The sequence below is a fragment of the Podarcis liolepis genome, assembly GCF_965112155.1.
Source record: "Podarcis liolepis genome assembly, chromosome: 12".
In the NCBI taxonomy this organism is placed as follows: domain Eukaryota; kingdom Metazoa; phylum Chordata; class Lepidosauria; order Squamata; family Lacertidae; genus Podarcis; species Podarcis liolepis.
In genome coordinates, this window is record NC_139563.1 from 3,485,010 (window position 1) to 3,506,121 (window position 21,112).

Genomic DNA, 21,112 nt, shown 5'->3' on the forward strand with positions numbered 1-21,112 from the left:
ACCGTATTTTTCGCTCCATAAGACACATGTTTTCTTCCTGAAAAGTAAGTGCGTCTTATGGAGCGAATGCGTGGTCCCTGGAGCCGAATTGCCCAGGGAAGAAAAGCCGATTGTGCTTTTTTTAAAAAAAAAGAGGGAAGGGGGTGTTGAAACAAAGCCACTGATCGTTTGCCTGTCGGGGAGAGAGATAAGGGATGCTAGAGATAAAGGAGGCTGCCTGGGATGGGGGAGGTAAAGACAGCAAACTTGCAAAGGGGGGAAACAGGAAGACTAAATCAGTGAGGAGAGAAATTAGAAGAAAAGGAGGAGCAAAAAACTGCTCCAGCTCAGGAAAAGACACTAAGGCAAACAAGAGGGAAAGGAGTGTTGAAAGGAAGCAGCTGATCGGTGGGATCGGGAGAGAGATAAGGGATGCTAGAGATAAAGGAGGCTGCCTGGGAGGGAGGAGGTAAAAGCCCATGGATCCTCAGGATTTTTACATTGGGTCACCCCAAATTCACCATCAGAGCACATAGCATGTCCATGGCTGCAGCCTGCACCAAAAAAATCATGCATCCACTGTTTCCCGGGGCTGCAATGGTGCAAAAATGTGGTTACAAAGCACGGATCCACATGGATCCTCAGGATTTTTGCATTGGGTCACCCCAAATTCACCATCAGATCCTCCTCCAAAAGCTAGGTGCGTCTTATGCTCAGGTACGTCTTATGGAGCAAAAAATACGGTGGTTTCTAGGGTTTACCCTGAATCTATAACACAGTGTTTTTCAACCTTTTTGGGGCAAAGGCACACTTGTTTCATGAAAAAAATCACGAGGCACACCACCACTGTGTGCGGAGAGGAAGATGTCAGAGCCCCGCTGCTCTCTATGGGGAATCGGATGAGAGCGGACCGCCTGTCCGCTCTCATCCGATCCCATCCGATCTGATCCCCACCCAGGATGGATGGAAAATAGGGTGGACACAGTCCAGCGCCTGCCTAGTGGGCGAAAATTTGACTTTTTTTTAAAAAAAAAAAAATCTTTTGAATTTTTCAATTTTTCCCACGGCACACCAGGCAACATCTCGCGGCACACTAGTGTGCCACAGAACAGTGGTTGAAAAACACTGCTATAACAATATGTGATCTTAATAAAAAAATTCCTTCCAGTAGCACCTTAAAGACCAACTAAGTTAGTTCTTGGTATGAGCTTTCGTGTGCATGCACACTTCTTCAGATACTAACGTGCAGATACTAACTAATATGTGATCTGACGCCCACACCCATTCCTTGTCTCCGTTTGAGCTGGGCTGTCTTACTCATCTCTTTATCCAAGCACTACTAAACCGTTCTGGATTTACCGCAAGCTGCCGGGAAAAGTTGCAGGAGCCGTTTCTGCGACGCTGCTGCTGTTGCGCCAGCCAAATGCAGGCCTGCCAGCAGATTTGTCCCACGGACTCTAAAAATAGCGACGTATTCTGAACACACCCCAGGAGCCTCGGATCAGAATGGGGAAATTGCAGCCTTGCGCATTACGCAGGATTAAGGAGAAGGTGTGTCACCTACTGAACTCTTCATCCCAGCTCATCCCAGCAGCAATGGGTCCGGACCTCCCTTTGGGTTGGATGACATGGAGAATTCAGCTGGCCAGGGCAAAATGCATTACAGTGGATGCTCGGGGTTGCGAACGTGATCCATGCAGGAAGCACGTTCGCAACCCGCAGCATCCACAACCCGCAGCACCGCGCCTGCGCGGTTGCGATTCAGCGCTTCTGCACATGCGCAAGCGCCGAAGCCCAGAAGGAACCTGTTCCGGCACTTCTGGGTTCAGCGCAGTGCGCAACCCGAAATCGTGCAACCCGAAGCATCTGTAACCCCAGGTATGACAGTAGTGGGCTACCTACGAAATACAGGCAATGACGTGATCGGAAGTTTACAGCATGTTATTCCTTGAACAACAACAACAACAACAACAACAACAATAATAATTTATTATTTATACCCCGACAATCTGGCTGGGCTTCCCCAGCCACTCTGGGCGGCTTCCAAAAAATTATTAAAATACTGTAATACATCAAACATTAAAAGCTTCCCTAAACAGGGCTGCCTTCAGATGTCTTCTAAAAGTCTGGTGGTTGTTTTTCTCTTTGACATCTGGTGGGAGGGCGTTCCACAGGGAGGGTGCCACCACCGAGAAGGCCCTCTGCCTGGTTCCCTCTAACTTGGCTTCTCGCAGGGAGGGAACCGCCAGAAGCCCCTCGGAGCCTTACCTCAGTGTCCGGGTAGAACCAGTGGCGTAGCGTGGGGGGTGCAGGGGGGGGCCGGCCGCACCGGGCGCAACATCTGGGGGTTAGGGTTAGGGGGCGCAAGTCCACGGGTTAGGGGGCGCAAATCCACAGGTTAGGGGGCGCAAATTACTTGCCTTGCCCCGGGTGCTGACAACCCACGCTACGCCACTGGGTAGAACGATGATTGACAGGTAGTACTTGACTCCGAGTAGGCTTGCTAAGATTTGTAAGACTGAATCAGATACAGTAGTACCTTGTTTCTCAAATAGTTTTATGTGGGGCTACCTTGATGGCAGAAAGTGAAGAGGAATTAAAGAACCTTTTAATGAGGGTGAAAGAGGAGAGCGCAAAATATGGTCTGAAGCTCAACATCAAAAAAATGAAGATCATGGCCACTGGGCCCATCACCTCCTGGCAAATAGAAGGGGAAGAAATGGAGGCAGTGAGAGATTTTATTTTCTTGGGCTCCATGATCAGTGCAGATGGTGACAGCAGTCACGAAATTAAAAGACGCCTGCTCCTTGGGAGAAAAGCAATGACAAACCTAGACAGCATCTTAAAAAGCAGAGACATCACCTTGCCAACAAAGGTCTGTTTAGTTAAAGCCATGGTTTTCCCAGTAGTGATGTATGGAAGTGAGAGCTGGACCATAAAGAAGGCTGATCGCCGAAGAATTGATGCTTTTGAATTATGGTGCTGGAGGAGACTCTTGAGAGACCCATGGACTGCAAGAAGATCCAACCTCTCCATTCTGAAGGAAATCAGCCCTGAGTGCTCACTGGAAGGACAGATCCTGAAGCTGAGGCTCCAATACTTTGGCCACCTCATGAGAAGAGAAGACTCCCTGGAAAAGACCCTGATGTTGGGAAAGATGGAGGGCACGAGGAGAAGGGGACGACAGAGAATGAGATGGTTGGATGGTGTTCTTGAAGCTACTAGCATGAGTTTGACCAAACTGCGGGAGGCAGTGGAAGACAGGAGTGCCTGGCATGCTCTGGTCCATGGGGTCACGAAGAGTCAGACACGACTAAACGACTAAACAACAACACCTTTGAAGGCTTCAGCGAAAGCCTGCATTCACCCCATAGGACGCACACACATTTCCCCTTCATTTTTGGAGGGGGAAAAGTGTGTCCTATAGGGCGAAAAATACGGTAATAATATTAACAACTACGAAAGCAACCGCTATGGACTTTCTGTCCTGAAATTTTCCAACCTTCAGTTTCATCAGAAACCCACAACTTTTAATGTTATGAGGGCGGGAGAAAATGTACGTGTGCATGTTAGTAGTTGTTGTAGATATATTCTTTTTGTGTGTTTATCTTTGTGCATGTGTGCATTTATTTTTATAATGGAAAGCAAAACAAACGAGGGGGGAGATATCGCTGTCATAAAAATGCAAATTAAAAACTATAAGGCTTTCAAGCCTGGGGCCATAGCAGGTCTTTTTCACTTCAAAAGATCTTTGTTCACGACTCTTAAGTCACCATCCATGACTGGGGTTTGGATCTCGCAATTTGGTTTGGAAAAAGATCGCTTTGTGTCTGGCTCCCAGAGCCGAAATCTCACATATCAGAGCAAAGCGCAGAAAACTCATCGCAGTGATTTCGGGCTGAATGGGAATGAAAGAACAGAGATAATGAAGTCTAAAGTTATGTTAACCAGGGTCACCAAACCTCAAAAGCACCCAATTAAGGAACGAGAAATAATAATTTTAAAAAATCAAGCAGCCTTGAATGCCAGCCTAGATGTTCCGGACTACAACTTCCAGCAGCCCTGTTAGGGGTACAGTGCTATGATCCTTTGAATATTTACTTATGCCCCCAGCAAGATACATTTATTGCTCCAAGGTCAAACCTAGACAGCATCTTAAAAAGCAGAGACATCACCTTGCCAACAAAGGTCCGTATAGTTAAAGCTATGGTTTTCCGAGTACAGTGGTACCTCGGGTTACATACGCTTCAGGTTACATACTCTGCTAACCCAGAAATAGTGCTTCAGGTTAAGAACTTTGCTTCAGGATGAGAACAGAAATCGTGCTCCGGCGGCGCAGCAGCAGCAGGAGGCCCCATTAGCTAAAGTGGTGCTTCAGGTTAAGAACAGTTTCAGGTTAAGTACGGACCTCCGGAACGAAGTAAGTACTTAACCCGAAGTACCACTGTAGTGATGTATGGAAGTGAGAGCTGGACCATAAAGAAGGCTGATCGCCGGAGAATGGATGCTTTTGAATTATGGAGCTGGAGGAGACTCTTGAGAGTCCCATGGACTGCAAGAAGATCAAACCTCTCCATTCTGAAGGAAATCAGCCCTGAGTGCTCACTGGAAGGACAGATCCTGAAGCTGAGGCTCCAATACTTTGGCCACCTCATGAGAAGAGAAGACTCCCTGGAAAAGACCCTGATGCTGGTAAAGATGGAGGGCACAAGGAGAAGGGGACGACAGAGGACGAGAGGTTGGACAGTGTTCTCGAAGCTACCAGCATGAGTCTGACCAAACTGGGGGAGGCAGTGGAAGACAGGAGTGCCTGGCGTGCTCTGGTCCAGGGGGTCACGAAGAGTCAGACACGACTAAACGACTAAACAACAACAAAAGGGACCCCTGACCATTAGGTCCAGTCGTGACTGACTCTGGGGTTGCAGCGCTCATCTCGCTTTATTGGCCGAGGGAGCCGGCGTACAGCTTCCGGGTCATGTGGCCAGCATGACTAAGCCGCTTCTGGCGAACCAGAGCAGCGCACGGAAACGCCGTTTACCTTCCCGCCGTAGCGCTACCTATTTATCTACTTGCACTTTGATGTGCTTTTGAACTGCTAGGTTGGCAAGAGCAGGGACCGAGCAACGGCAACTCACCCCGTCGCGGGGATTCGAACCGCCGACCTTCTGATCAGCAAGTCCTAGGCTCTGTGGTTTAACCCACAGCGCCACCTGCGTCCCATCAACCTCACTCTAAACATTCCAGATGATGGTCAAATCCCACCCACAAAATACCACTTGTTTCCACGTAACTCATTGGAAACTCTGGTTCCATTTCTGACTTTGGACTGAGCAGGGATGTTGTGGGAGCTTTGGCAGGCAGACCTTCCCACACCTTCTGCCCAGGAACTGCCACCCCAGCAAGTTCTCCTGGGCCTCTGGCTCCCTCCTGTCCCTGCAAAAATGGAGACTTGCTGACTCCGGCGTTTGGCGGCCGGGCTGGCGCTGGGGGGGGGGCACCTAGCCTGGCTCTGTGAGGCTTTAGCTAAAGAGGACATTACAAAAGAGATTCCTCCCATTATTCGCACCCCACACACACACCGAGCCTTTGACAAAGGGGTTTTAAAAGCATTCAGCCAGCGAATGAACGTGAATATCTGAACATTGGGCGCGTCGTTGTTGTGTTTAGGATGCAATGCGCAGAGATACCCGCTCCCTTCCAGCTACTGGATAAAATAATCCCATACCCTCCAAAAACATTTCTCCGATGAAAATAGGGACGTCCTATTCAATACTTTCCTGGGCTCCATGATCACTGCTAATGGTGACAGCAGTCACGAAATTAAAAGACGCCTGCTTTTTGGGAGAAAAGCGATGGCAAACCTAGACAGCATCTTAAAAAGCAGAGACATCACCTTGCCAACCAAAGTCCGTAGAGTTAAAGCTATAGTTTTCCCAGTAGTGATGTATGGAAGTGAGAGCTGGACCATAAAGAAAGCCGATCGCCGAAGAATTGTTGCTTTTGAATTATGGTGCTGGAGGAGACTCTTGAGAGTCCCATGGACTGCAAGAAGATCAAACCTCTCCATTCTGAAGGAAATCAGCCCTGAGTGCTCACTGGAAGGACAGATCGTGAAGCTGAGGCTCCAAGACTTTGGCCACCTCATGAGAAGAGAAGACTCCCTGGGAAAGACCCTGGGAGGGAAAGATGGAGGACACAAGGAGAAGGGGACGGCAGAGGACGAGATGGTGGGACAGTGTTCTCGAAGCTACCAGCATGAGTTTGACCAAACTGCAGGAGGCAGTGGAAGACAGGAGTGCCTGGCGTGCTCTGGTCCAGGGGGTCACGAAGAGGCGGACACGACTAAATGACTAAACAACAACAACATTTAATAATAATAATAATAATAATAATAATAATAATAATAATAATAATAATAATAATATTTATACCCCACTTGTCTGACTGGGCTCCCCCAGCTACTCTGAGCAGCTTCCAAAATATATAAAAACATAATAAAACATTAAACATCTTGCCTACACAGGGCTGCCTTCAGGTGTCTTCTAAGGTTGTATAGGTATTTATCTCTTTGGCTCGGGGGTCGCATAACTCCACACCCTCCAACATTTCTCTGATGAAAATAGGGGCAGCTTGTTGTTGTTTAATCATTTAGTCGTGTCCGCCTCTTCGTGACCCCCTGGACCAGAGCACGCCAGGCACTCCTGTCTTCCATTGCTTCCCGCAGTTTGGTCAGACTCATGTTTGTAGCTTCGAGAACACCGTCCAACCATCTCGTCCTCTGTCGTCCCCTTCTCCCCTACCCTAAGGAGCAGCTTAGGGGCAGTTATTAACATTTTATACTGCATTTTATGCTGTTTTTTATTGCATCAATTGTTTTAAATTTGTTGTTAGTTGCCCTGAGCCCAGTTTTCTGAACCGGGAAGGGTGGGGTATAAATAAAAAATTATTCTTTATTATATAAAATCAAATCAAAAGCAATAACACCCCCCCCCCCAAAAAGCCACATTCTAAAACTTCTCTATACAGGGCTGCCTTCAGATGTCTTCTAAAAGTCACCTGTATTTTCCTTGACATCTGATGGGAGGGCGTTCCACAGGGCAGGTGCCACCACCGAAAAGGCCCTCTGCCTGGTAGTCATTGATAGCTCTCTCTCCTCCAGGAACTCCAGAATCACAGAACGGTAAAGTTGGAAGGGAGCCTAAGGGTCATCTAGTCCAACCCCCTTTTAACGCAGGAATATGCAGTTGTCCCAGCGGGGGTCGAACCTGTAACCTTGGAATTTTCAGCACCATGCTCTAACCAGCTGAGCTATGCAGGCAGACTTCTCCAGTCCTCTTTCAAAGCTGCATTCAAAGTTGGAGACTTTAAAAATATTGCCGCATTCACATACATTAAATCAGAGCGGAGAGACACAGGCTGAAGTTTGATAGTCATTTGCCATGGATGCTTTAGCTGACATTCCTGAATTACAGCGGGTTGGACTAGATGACCCTTGGGGTCTCTTCCAGACCTACAATTCTTCTTTGGCGATCACTCATAGCCGAGTAAGATTGTCTTCCATAAACACGGTTTTAACAATGAGTCCGCAAGTGACTGTGGAGGCCAATTCTGGATCCACACGTCCTTCCACAGTGAGGACATTGGTTTCTGGGCAGGAGTTGATCACGGTGATGGTTTGCCGAATGTGTCTTCCTCTTAGCACGTTTCTCCCTTGCGTCCTGAGTTCGAGTGTCTTCAAAGCCCATGACACCTTTGGTGAAGGCTGTTCTCCAACTGGAGCGCTTGCAGGCCAGTGTTTCCCAGTTGTTTGTGTTTATACTACATTTTTTTAGATTTGCCTCGAGACAGTCTTTGAACCTCTTTTGTTGACCACCAGCATTACGCTTTCCATTTTAAAGTTCAGAATAGAGTAGTTGCTTTGGAAGACGACCATCAGGCATCCACACAACATGACCAGTCCAACGAAGTTGATGTTGAAGAATCATTGCTTCCACACTGGTGATCTTTGCTTCTTCTAGTACACTGGCATTAGTTTGCCTGTCTTCCCAAGTGATGTGTAAAAATTTCCGGAGACACCGTTGGTGGGATCTTTCCCATGATTCTAGGAACCACGTGTAATTGGAATCGCGCAAGCGAAATGCATGCAGGCACAGCTGTGTTTTGCTAATTAAACAATTAAACCCCTGTGCCAGTAATATCCCAAAGGCAACACAATGACCAAGTACAACAATGCGATGTCAATATATACTCTTTATTTAATCTATACAGAACATTGAACCACTGCTCCATAGCAATTGTTGTTCATACGATTCCATTCACCCTATAGACAGGTTTATGAAGCATTTCTGTATCCTTCTGCTGTGCTGAAGAAGAATTCCACGAAACAGTGGGAATATCCGGAATCACTGTTCACAACGTCTGTTTGCGGACCACATCAGCAGTGTTGGACGTCATAAAACAAATCTTTACAGCTTGTTTTCAGCAGATAAGAATCCGACCCGTTGCTTTTTTCAGAGACTTGCATAGTATAGTCTACAAAGACTTTCAGAGACTTATAAGACTTGTGTTTATTTGGTTCTATGTTTTCAAGAGAATCCATCAAGAGTGCATATTTTGTGACTTTCAGGGATTTAGAAGATTTTTGTTTATTTGATTTTGCAGAGAGTGCATATTTCATATACCGTATTTTTTGCTCTATAAGATGCACTTTTTCCCTCCTAAAAAGTAAGGGGAAATGTGTGTGCGTCTTATGGAGCGAATACAGGCTGCGCAGCTATCCCAGAAACCAGAACAGCAAGAGGGATGGCTGCTTTCACTGCGCAGCGATCCCTCTTGCTGTTCTGGCTTCTGGGATTCAGAATAATTTTTTTCTTGTTTTCCCCCTCCAAAAACTAGGTGCTTCTTATGGTCTGGTGCGTCTTATGGAGCAAAAAATACGGTATTTCATATTGTTCAATGTTCTGTGCAGATTATATAAAGAGTTTATATTGACATCGCATTGTTGTACTTGGCCATCATGTTACCTTTTGGATATTACTAGCGTTTTGCTAATTGGCTGGGAGACTGCAAGTTCTGCCTCGCAGCTCTGCAAAGGAAACAGCAGCAGGCTTTTATTTCATTTCATCTCGGCGCCGCGAGCTTAGCGTTCAGCAAAAGGGCCTTGAACCTCCCAGGGGGGGCAGTGCTCCTCTCCTCTGCCCACCGCCAGCTCCTGACGCTTGCGACTGTGGTTATTTCGGTCTCTCCCGACTCCAAGGCCAGGGGCTGCACATGCGTGCGGCGCATGAGTGCAAGGCTGAAGCCTCTCTGCTTGGAGAGCGTTTCGTTCATTATTCAGAGGCTGATTCTCGGCAAAGGATTTAATGCAAGGAGGGGAGGCGGACGGGCGGACGAGGCCTCGGCTGATTGGCAATGTGCCGGTTTGCCCAGGTGAAGAACAAAAGCAGGCCAAGGCCACATCTGCAACGTGCGTTTTCTTACGCCACTTTAAACAGCCACGGCTTCCCCCAAAGAATCATGGGATTGAAGAGCTGGAATGGGACCCTAGGGGTCATCCAGACCAACCCGCTGCAATGCAGGAATGTAGTTCGTTTATACATTTCAATAATTTTAAAGCCATTTTAGCATTTCAAAACTTGACTTCCTTCCCCCTCTTCCTGCAGTTCCTTAGATTAATTTTTAATATCTTCTGCATATCCAAATTCATTTAATTTACTCGTTTATTCATCTTCTTTAAATATATACAGTGGTACCTCAGGTAAAGTACTTAATTCGTTCCAGAGGTCCGTTCTTAACCTGAAACTGTTCTTAACCTGAAGCACCACTTTAGGTAATGGGGCCTCCCGCTGCCGCCGCGCGATTTCTGTTCTCATCCTGAAGCAAAGTTCTTAACCCGAGGTAATATTTCTGGATTAGCGGAGTCTGTAACCTGAAGCGTCTGTAACCTGAAGCGTATGTAACCCGAGGTACCACTGTACTCTTATATAACTCCAGGTTGTTACAATAACCCTGCCAATGTTTTTATCTGTTTACTATTTATCTGTAAATATTCAATAAACCATTTCCGTTCTTTTATAAAAAGTTTGTTATCTTGATCTCTTATTCTTCCGGTAAGTTTGGGCCATTTCTGAATATTCCATAAGTTTTTGTATATATTCTATCTTTACTGGGACTTCTGCTTCTTTCCATTTTGGGGCAAGTAACTTTCTTGCCGCTGTAGTCCTATACATGAATAAGTTTCTAAACAGTTTAGGTAGTTCTGTCCCTATAATTCCCAAAAGAAAAGCTTCTGTTGTTTTTTGCAATTATTTTAAACATCCTTTTCAATTCATTATATATCGGTTTAAACCAGGCATAGGCAGACTCCGCCTCCAGATGTTTTGAGACTACAATTCCCAACATCCCTGGCCACTGGTCCTGCTAGCTAGGGATGATGGGAGTTGTAGTCCCAAAACATCCGGAGGGCCGAGTTTGCCTATGCCTGGTTAAAACCCAGAATAGTTTAAGAGTCAACACCAATTCCCAGGGAATTCTGGGAATTGTAGTTCTCTGAGGCACGTGGGGGGGGTTGTCTCCTAACAGATCTCAGCACAATTAACAAACTACAGCTCCCACGATTCTTTGGGGAAAGCCCTGACAATTTCAAGGGACTTCTTTGCTATACAACTTTTGGCAAATGCTGAAGGCGTCCCCCTTTACCCTGGTCTTCAACACCTGAGTTTAGTGTTTTCAGACTCACTCTGTTCTTGCGGCTGCAATCTGCTTTAAATTCTGCATTTTAAATTGCTGTAACCCTCCCTGCTGGCGAAGGGTGGGGAATTAATGGAATTCAAGTATTTATTTTATTTCATAGAATTCCTATACCGTTGGATTGCAGGAAACATCAGAGCAGTTTATGAAAAGGACAAAAGATTGTTAAAAGCACTTAAGAAGTTCGAAACATTAAAAGCACTTTCAAAAAATTAAAACCAGCAATAAACGAGAAACCCGCCACCATTCCAAATGTCTTGGTACACTTGTCTGGACAGAAATGTTTTTAGCTCAAGGTGGGGTTCATGGTTCTCCCCTTCCTCATTTAATCCTCACAACATCCCTGTGAGGTATATTAGGCCAAGAGGCAGTGATTGGCCGCCAAGGTCAGCCAGCGAGATTTGTGGCTGCCGGGAGATTCGAACCCAGGACTCCTAGTCAAACACTCTAACCACTACCCCACACTCAGGGATGGATTTAGGTTTGATGAGGCCCTAAGCTCCTGAAGGTAATGGGGCCCTTTCTATGTCCAGCTGTCCTTTGCCAACAAACAATTGTCGCTGTTTTTTTATGTCGAATGTATGCTCTATGGTAATTTATGGACCTCATAGGTATCTCAAGCCATTTGCACATGCAGAATGTAGGCACCCTATACAGTGGTGCCTCGCACGACGAAAAGAATCCGTTCTGTGATTCTCTTCGTCTAGCGGTTTTTTCGTCTTGCGAAGCAAGCCCATTGACGGATTAGCGGATTAGCGCTATTAGCGGCTTTTAGCGGCTTATCTGCTGATCGGATCAGGCTTAGCGGCTTAGAAAAAGGGGGGGAGGGAAAAAACCAGCAGGAACTCGCAAGACATTTTCGTCTTGCGAAGCAAGCCCATAGGAGATTCGTTTTGCGAAGCACCTCCAAAACGGAAAACTCTTTCGTCTAGCGAGTTTTCCGTCTTGCGAGGCATTCGTCTTGCGGGGCACCACTGTATATAGAAAAGAGCAAACCAGTGATATTTTAGGGAGCAGGCAAGCAGGCGGGGCCCATGACTTACATCTTAGGAGCCTACACAACACAAAACACTGTTGCTCTATGTAGGTTTTATTTTATTTGTTTTTTATCTTATATTTTGGAAATGTACATCCAGTTCCCCCCCCCTTTAAATTTTTTTTGGGGGGGCTAAGCTATAGCTTATGGGACGTGGGTGAGGCTGCGGGTTAAACCACTGAGCCTAGGACTTGCCGATCAGAAGGTCGGCAGTTCGAATCCCCGCAATGACGGGGTGAGCTCCCGTTGCTCGGTCCCTGCTCCTGCCAACCTAGCAGTTCAAAAGCACCTCAAAGTGCAAGTAGATAAACGGGTACCGCTCCAGCGAGAAGGTAAATGGCATTTCCATGCGCTGCACTGGTTCGCCAGAAGCGGCTTAGTCATACCGGCCACATGACCCGGAAGCTGTACGCCGGCTCCTTCGGCCAGTAAAGCGAGATGAGCACCGCAACCCCAGAGTCGTCCGCAACTGGACCTAACGGTCAGGGGTCCCTTTACCTTTACCTTAAGCTATAGCTTATACGTAAATCCGCCACAGAGCAGCACTGTTTCCATGAATAAAGACAACAGGCAGGTAACACTGAAGACCTCCACCCTCCATTCATATCTAACAATCGTCCCTGCAGGATTCAGCCAAGGCTTTGTATGCCCAAGGCAGACGCCAGCTGTGCACAGCACTAATTGGCCAGGGCCCGTGACATCACGGACTGCCCCCCTTTCCCCCTCCATCCCGGGAGCACATTTGTGTTTCTCTTTCACCGTGCGTTTCAAACGAGGCACCCAGCAGACATTAAATTAAATCTAACTTCCAAGTGGAGTTTAATTTAATTTTGCAAAAGATGTTTTGAGGCAGACAGCTCGTTTGACACATGGCGGGGAGGGGAGGCGAACAATAGAATGACTCAGTCTGCTTTCGGTTTTGCTGATGTCAAGATCAGTGCAAAAGGGGGGGAGATCTGGGGGGGGTGGAGCCCTGAAAGGAGGAAGGGCGGGGAGAAAAATATGGGGTGTATTTTATTGTTAAAGTTATCGCTGTATGTACCCTTAATATATTCATTTACCTGGAAGCGACCCCCGCTTTGAACTGAACGGGACTTATTTCTGAGTTAGTTTCCTGAATGAGAAGTTCCACCCCTTATTTATTTATCTATTATTATTATTATTATTATTATTATTATTATTATTATTATTATTATTATGTCTCTGCAGCTAGCACCATCCACATGCTTGCAAATGGGCCACCCACGCTGTGCATCTGAAACACATCCAAACACACATTTAAACCCCTTGGCTTGCTCCCCCCCCAAGGAATCCTGGGAAATGTAGTTTCCCACTCACAGAGCTACACTTTGCAGTACCGCTAACAAACTACAGTTCCCAGGATTCTCTGGGGGGAAGCAAAGTGCTGTAAATGTATGTTGGTCATGCTGTGGATCTGCCCAGAGGATAAGGTCCCTGCCCCAAAGACCTTACAATCTAAAAAGCTCAACACAGCGGAAACAAGCAGAGGGAAGGAACCAGGAGCGTCGATCAAGAGAGAAGCAATACCTGTCTGTTTTCAGCGACAGGTGTTGAGGATCTTTTCAGACAGCCTCAATGCAATGGCCTAATGGGATGCTGTTATTTTGGTCAGTTATTTTGGGGTGATGTATGGAAGTGAGAGCTGGACCATGAAGAAGGCTGATCACCAAAGAATGGATGCTTTTGAATTCTGGTGCTGGAGGAGACTCTTGAGAGGCCCATGGACTGCAAGAAGATCAAACCGATCCATTCTGAAGGAAATCAGCCCTGAGTGCTCACTGGAAGGACAGATCCTGAAGCTGAGGCTCCAAGACTTTGGCCACCTCATGAGAAGAGAAGACTCCCTGGAAAAGACCCTGATGTTGGGAAAGATGGAGGGCACAAGGAGAAGGGGACGACAGAGGACGAGATGGTGGGACAGTGTTCTCGAAGCTACCAGCATGGGTTTGACCAAACTGCGGGAGGCAGTGGAAGACAGGAGTGCCTGGCGTGCTCTGGTCCAGGGGGTCACGAAGAGGCGGACATGACTAAACAACAACAACATTGTCTGGTAACCCCCATAAGAACTGAGGGAAAGGAGGGAGATACAGAACGCTGGAAAAGGGCAGTAGAGATTCAGCTGTAGCGGCTCAGGAGTAAAGTTGCCAACGTATGTGTTTGTGTGTGTAAGAGGAGAGCCTCTGCTTCTCCATCTTCTCCCCCCCCCCCCCAAAAAAATAAAAGCAGGTAGAATTTTTAGTCTGTGAAGACTGCACTGCATCTGCAAGCCAGGAAAATGACCCGCTGTTAGATGTCTAGACACCTTCCATGTACATCTCACAAAGCACAGGAGCCTTGCCAGGAAAAAAACTGATAATGTTGGCAACCCCTCCTTGGACGTCGGTGAAGATTTGGGGAGAAAGAGAAGCTTTATCTCTGACACAGGCGCAGAAAAACCACCCTGGCATAAAGGAACGGCTTCATACGAATGTCGGACACTGCCTTATGCGGAATCGGATTATTGGTTCAGCTATCAGTGGGGTCCATGCACAGGCCGGCAGCCGCTCTGCATGGTTTCAGGCAGCCCTGAAAATACCAGGAATTGAACCTTCTCCATGCAAAACAAGGACGTGGGTGGCGCTGTGGGCAAACCACAGAGCTTAGGACTTGCCGATCAGAAGGTCGGCGGTTCAAATCCCCATGACGGGGTGAGCTCCCGTTGCTTGGTCCCTGCTCCTGCCAACCTAGCAGTTCGAAAGCACGAAGTGCAAGTAGATAAATAGGTACCACTCTGGCGGGAAGGTAAACGGCGTTTCCGTGTGCTGCTCTGGTTCGCCAGAAGCGGCTTAGTCCTGCTGTCCACATGAGCCAGAAGCTGTACGCCGGCTCCCTCGGCCAATAAAGCGAGATGAGCGCCGCAACCACAGAGTCGGTCACGACTGGACCTAATGGTCAGGGGTCCCTTTACCTATATATATTTATTAATTTTTACATGGAATTTCCAAAAAAATATATATCATGCAACATATTTGGGTGTTCTCAGAGGCAGAAGTGGGTGTGTCCAGAGGGAAAGTGGGTGTGGTCAGTGGCAGAATTGGGTGTGTCCAGGGGCAAAAAGTGGGTGTGGTCAGTGGCAGAAGTGGGTGTGTCCAGAGGGGGAAGTGGGTGTGGTCATTTGCAGAAGTGGGTGTGTCCAGGGGCAAAAGGTGGGTGTGGTCATTGGCAGAAGTGGGTGTGTCCAGAGGCAAAAAGTGGGTGTGGTCAGTGGCAGAAGTGGGTGTGTCCAGGGGCAAAAGGTGGGTGTGGTCAGTGGCAGAAGTGGGTGTGTCCAGAGGGGGGAGTGGGTGTGGTCAGTGGCAGAAGTGGGTGTGTCCAGAGGGGGAAGTGGGTGTGGTCATTGGCAGAAGTGGGTGTGTCCAGGGGCAAAAGGTGGGTGTGGTCAGTGGAAGAAGTGGGTGTGTCCAGAGGGGAAAGGTGGGTGTGTCCAGAGGCAAAAGTGGGTGGAGTCAGTGGCAGAAGTGGGTGTGTCCAATTGCAGAATTGGAAGGGACCCTAAGGATTGTCTAATCCAGGGGTAAGCAACCTAAGGCCCATGGGCTGGATGTGGCCCAATCGCCTTCTCAATCCGGCCCCCGGATGGTCCAGGAATCAGTGTGTTTTTATACGAGTAGAATGTGTCCTTTTATTTCAAATGCATCTCTGGGTTATTTGTGGGACATAGGAATTTGTTCACTCCCCCCCAAAAAACAATATAGTCCGGCCCCCCACATGGTCTGAAGGACGGTGGACTGGCCCACAGCTGAAAAAGGTTGCTGGTCTAATTCAACTTCTTGCGATGAATGAATATGCAACTGTCCCATCCAGGGATCGAACCTGCAACCTTGGCCTTATCAGCACCATGCTCTAACCAAGTGGGTGATCCTTTGTATATTTCAGCCATACAGAAATCAGAGGTTTCGACACCCACACCCCTCTGACATCTCTCCACCCAGGAAGGCAAGACGAATTCTCAGAGTTCAAGGACCCATTCCAGACAGGTAAAATTGTTCAAGGAGGGCACAGAGCCTCCATCATCGTTCTGCCCGGACACTGAGATCCAGCGCTGAGGGCCTTCTGGAGGTTCCCTCATTGCGAGAAGTGCGGTTACAGGGAACCAGGCAGAGGGCCTTCTCAGTGGTGGCGCCCGCCCTGTGGAACGCCCTCCCTTCAGATGTGAAGGAAATAAGTAGCTATCTTCTCTTTAAAAAATATCTGAAGGCAGCCCTGTTTAGGGAAGTTTTTAATATTTAATGCTGTATTGTTTTTAACACTTGATTGGGAGCCGCCCCGAGTGGCTGGGGAAACTCAGCCAGATGGGCGGGGTATAAATAAATTATTATTATTATTATTATTATTATTATTATTATTATCATTATCATTATCATTATCATTATCATTATCATTATCATTATCATTATCATTATCATTATCATTATCATTATCATTATCATCATCATCACCTGGTACCTGAAATGCTTTGATTTGGAGAGACCAGGAACCAGAACCCTGACATTCCCAATGCAAAGCCTCCCATCCCTTCCCAAACTTTGCCGGCCTTGGATACTACTACTACTACTACTACTACTACTACTAATAATAATAATAATAATTTATTATTTGTACCCCACCCATCTGGCTGGGTTCCCCAGCCACTCTGGGTGGCTTCCACATACTAAAATGTCACCCATTAAAAACTTCCCTGAACAGGGCTGCCTTAAGATGTCTTCTGAATGTCAGGTAGTTGTTTATCTCTTTGACATCTGATGGGAGGGCGTTCCACAGGGCGGGCGCCACTACCGAGAAGGCCCTCTGCCTGGTTCCCTGTAGCTTTGCTTCTCGCAATGAGGGAACCGCCAGAAGGCCCTCGGCGCTGGACCTCAGCATCCGGGCAGAACGATGGGGGACAGCTTTGAGGAGCTGTAGACAGGGATGGAAGCACTTCCTTCCGCAAGCCAAGTACACAGTTACAAACGAAGACAGGAAGCATCACTCAGACCAGGCGAAGATGCTTTTGTAAGTAAAAATGTGCCAAACCCAAACACACAATATTATGTTGGAGGATTGGGTTAAATTATGGAAAACTGACTTAAAATTTACAGATTGTTCACTATTGAAGGAGAACTACATGAAGATGATGTACAGATGGTATACAACACCAGTGCAGCTAGGGAAAATGTACAAAACTAGCTCAAACATATGTTGGAAGTGTAAGGAAAAGGAGGGAACATTTTATCATATGTGGTGGGATTGTAAAGTAATTTAAAAATTTTGGGAAATGATATACAACGAATTGAAGAAAATGTTCCATTTAACATTTGTTTAAAAACCCGAGGCATTTTTGTTGGGGATTGTAGGGAAAGACCTGCCCAAAAAGTTGAAAAACATTTTCATGTATGCAACAACGGCCGCGAGAGTTCTGGTAGTACAAGGATGGAAGACTGAAGAAACCCCAACTAAAGAATCATGGCAAGAAAAACTGATGGATTATGCAGAACGGGCAAAATTGACATATAAGCTACGGGACAAGGATAACTGTGACTTTAAGGATGAATGGGAACCTTTCAAAAGTATTTGAAGACGCAACAAAGTGAACTGGACTCCTTGGCAAGTTTTGAATAAACATTCACAATTTTTTACTGATAATAATTAGCTAAACAGTTGGAGGATCTATACAACTCTGTAACATGCAGAAAATAGCATTATTGGAGAAACCAAAGACTGGAACTGAGGGAAGTTGGGGGTGGGGTGGGTTTTGTGGGGGGAGGGGGGAGGAAAAATGGGGGGGGAATAAGGATATGTTTTTGGAAAATATGTTTTGTTATAACTTTGAATAAAAAATATTTTTTAAAAAAAGCCCAACACACGCTTCTCTTCCTTCTCCTGCCTGCTGCCCAATAAAATTTTAAAGTCGACCCCCCCCCCCCGGAGAACTGAGCAAGTTTCTGGCCGCATAGCCACACCCCTTTCTTTTTCCTGTAGGCACAAATTTTGGTATTCACTTATTCCACTTCCTGAGCGAGCTCAATACCAGCAAGACGACCAAACGTGGTTATCCGAATCCCAGTTATTTGCCTTGGGGAAGTGATGTAACAAAATGGGGCAGAGCGTCTCTTTTGAACATGGGAAGTTCAACCTGCAGTTCTGTGCAACTGCCATAAAACTTAGGGAACAAGCTGTGCTACCAAAACGATTCACGTTTTAAATGATAATTTTAGGTTATATTTTAGTGATCAAGATTTAACTGCCGCTATATCTGAATTGTATGGGACGCGGGTGGCGCTGTGGGTTAAACCACAGAGCCTAGGACTTGCCGATCAGAAGGTCGGCGGTTCGAATCCCCGCGACGGGGTGAGCTCCCCTTGCTCGGTCCCTGCTCCTGCCAACCTAGCAGTTCGAAAGCACGTCAAAGTGCAAGTAGATAAATAGGTACCGCTCCAGCGGGAAGGTAAACGGCGTTTCTGTGCGCTGCTCTGGTTCACCAGAAGCGGCTTAGTCATGCTGGCCACATGACCCGGAAGCTGTACGCCGGCTCCCTCGGCCAGTAAAGTGAGATGAGCGCCGCAACCCCAGAGTCGGCCACGACTGGACCTAATGGTCAGGGGTCCCTTTACCTTTACCTATATCTGAATTGTCTCTGTTATACCCACTTGCAATTCAATGTATTCCTGTTGTGTTTTCTGATTTTCCCGATATTGTAAGTGGCCCCAAACTGGACTGTAATAATAAAATTCATTCGTTCAACCTCCAGTGGCATCTCTGGGTAGATATGAGAAATTTCCCCTGCCCCAAACTCTGCCAGTCAGTGTCAACAATTCTGAGCTAGATCAACCGGCGGTTCTGACTCAGTTTAAGGCCGCTGCCAATGAATGTTCCTATCTCTGCATACAGAAACATTGCAAGGAGGGAGATCAGAGGCGGGTGGGAGGAGACGGTTTAAAAAAAAAATGCAGCTTATTCACATTAAAGTTGCTAAAACGAGCGATTTCCTGCAGGTGTGACCCAGCGCAGATGAACCCAGAAAGACTTACTTGCGTAGAAACCTGCTTATCACATAAGCTTTCAATCCCCTACATAGTTTTTTTGTTCTCCAGGTCTATCGTATTAAAGTGGGATTTATTGCTGAGTAAGGATGCAGAGACGATGGAGGGGGGGGTGTCAGTGTCTTGCCTTCACCCTTGGTACGCCGAGTTATTTAGAAGGACAATGTCCCGCCTTATGGCAAGGTCTTGGGGCAAGTCATAGTATTACGCAGCAGAAAACGAGGCAATGTCCTCTATGTCTGGCAGAATCAAAGGGGAAACCCCAATCACCTGATATCCCCGCCCCCCCCAAAAAAAACCCACCAGTCCCTGCAGCCCTTAAACTCTTATCCGGATTCTGGGTTACGGGGACGAAGGGGCGCCATAACCCTTAGGCAACACTGCCAATTATCCCAGAGGTTGGGGCAAAGAGGAAACCAATCGCCCTTAATTTGCATGGATTAAAATATATATATTTAAGTTGGGTTTAGCAGAGGCATCATTGCATGGGTTTTTGTTTAAGCGGGGGGGGGGGGGAGTAGATTTGGAAGCAGAGGCTGACAAGCTGCGAAGGCCCTTCCTCGGACACGTCACACATTATATTGCAAGTAACAAAGCTCTGCGTTTTAAAAAAAGCATTTGTTGTGGTTCGTTTTTTTCTCCCGCATCCAGCAGGCAACCCGCAGGTCTGCCCCACATAACCGACACGGGTCAAGCTAGCTAACCACCCATAGAAAGATTTGCGCTTTCGACTCACAGGTCAACTTCATGGGCCCATTTTAGAGTTCGGAACAATAAGCCCCGATGGGCAGAACAAGTGAGTTGGCTGAAAATACTGGTGGATCCAAAGGGATGGATTAGCAGCAGCCTGAGCAGGGGGGTGGGGTCTCTCGCCCCCCCTAAATGGCACCCAGGGGTGTCGAAAAGCTGCTGACACACCTGGAAATTACCTCCCCTTCTTTTGGGGTGGTTCTTCTGTGCAAACAAGGATGTCACCAGGAGAACATCATTGCCATGAAGGGCTTTTAAGAGCTACTCTGTGGGGCAGTGTAAGGGATGTGATGTCTGACTGTGGGGCCGCTTAGGATTAGGCAGGGCAGTGATGAGCAGTGGGTAGAGCAGCAGGGTCTCCTTCCCACCCACCCAGAGAGCGATGGACAGGGCGCCTGCTGCCTCGCTTCCCTACCTCTCAGCCAAGCTTGGGAAAGTTACTATGCCCCCCCAAAAATGCAAACACAGATCAAGTCCCCCCCCCAGGGTCTCTGCCCCCCTGGAGCGATGACTAGATCTCCCAAAACAAAGAAGGGAAAACTTTTCAGAGCGACCCACAATCTGTGCATTGGGGGGAGGAAAGTCCTTTGCTTTGCCCACCCCCCAAAGAAAAGAGAGGTCAGCCTTAGGGAAGGGGGGTGTCCTCAGATAGCCAGGTCCTTGGGAGACCCTTCTAAGCCCCATATCTTTTGGGGCTTGAGGATAAGGGAGAGGGGCCTTGAGTGAGGGAGGGGGCGCGTTAAGAAGGGGAGGGGGGAAAGGAGAGTCTCCTTGCTTTCTCTACATCCAGCCGCACACACCTTCCGAGAAATAACCCAGGCGTTCTCCATGCTCTGCCCCTCATCAGAACACCCCCCCCAAAAAAAACTGCCCTGCCCCACATCCAGGCAGCCTAACCAGCCACCATCCGATCAGAGAAGACATTCTCCTCCCCTCCCGCCCCCTAAAACTGCCCCTACGTTTCCCAACCTGCCATTCCTGCTTCCATTTCCCCACCCCCGCCCCCCTCTTTGTGCCTTGCTTAGATTGCCCCCCCCCAAAAAAATAAACCCTCCTTCCCTCCTCCTCCCCCCCCACGCCGCCGCCTTTGGCCAACTCAGCAGTGCGCCTTTGGAGATGGAGAAGGGAAGAGAAACCTCGGCACTCACCTGTCTCAGGTATCCTCAGGACGCCTGGGTCCTTGGCCCGCGTGGCCTCCTGGCTCTTGAGGGCTTCTCCGGGCATGGTGTGGCATCCAGCGGGGTTTGGGGGGGGCGTGAAGTGGTCTTGAGGGGGGGGCGTTTAGAGTTGCCAGGCAAGGCGGCTGGATGGAGAGAGATGGAGAGAGAGATGCGGAGAAGGGACCAGGCGCTTCTGATGCGCTCTGCAGGCTGGAGGGAGGATGAGGTGGGATGGAGCCTGCGCCGTAGAGGGAGGGGGGGGGGACCTGGGAGAATCCAGCTCAGGGGTGGGGAGGGGGGAGAGGGAGGCTGGACCAGGCTGCTGCTGCTGCTTCTGCTCCCCCCTCGCTGCCTGAACA

General features: G+C 47.9%; 1 protein-coding gene across 1 annotated transcript in view; it reads right to left on the minus strand.

The window, feature by feature from the left end:
- Window positions 1–21,112, minus strand: part of LOC310689208 (uncharacterized protein) — a 65,023-nt gene extending 43,911 nt beyond the window's left edge. Inside the window, exon 1 of the mRNA XM_083466568.1 lies at window positions 20,742–21,112. Coding sequence (XP_083322694.1) covers window positions 20,742–20,817 — 76 coding nt within the window. The 5' untranslated portion in view covers window positions 20,818–21,112. The remainder of the gene's footprint in view (window positions 1–20,741) is intronic.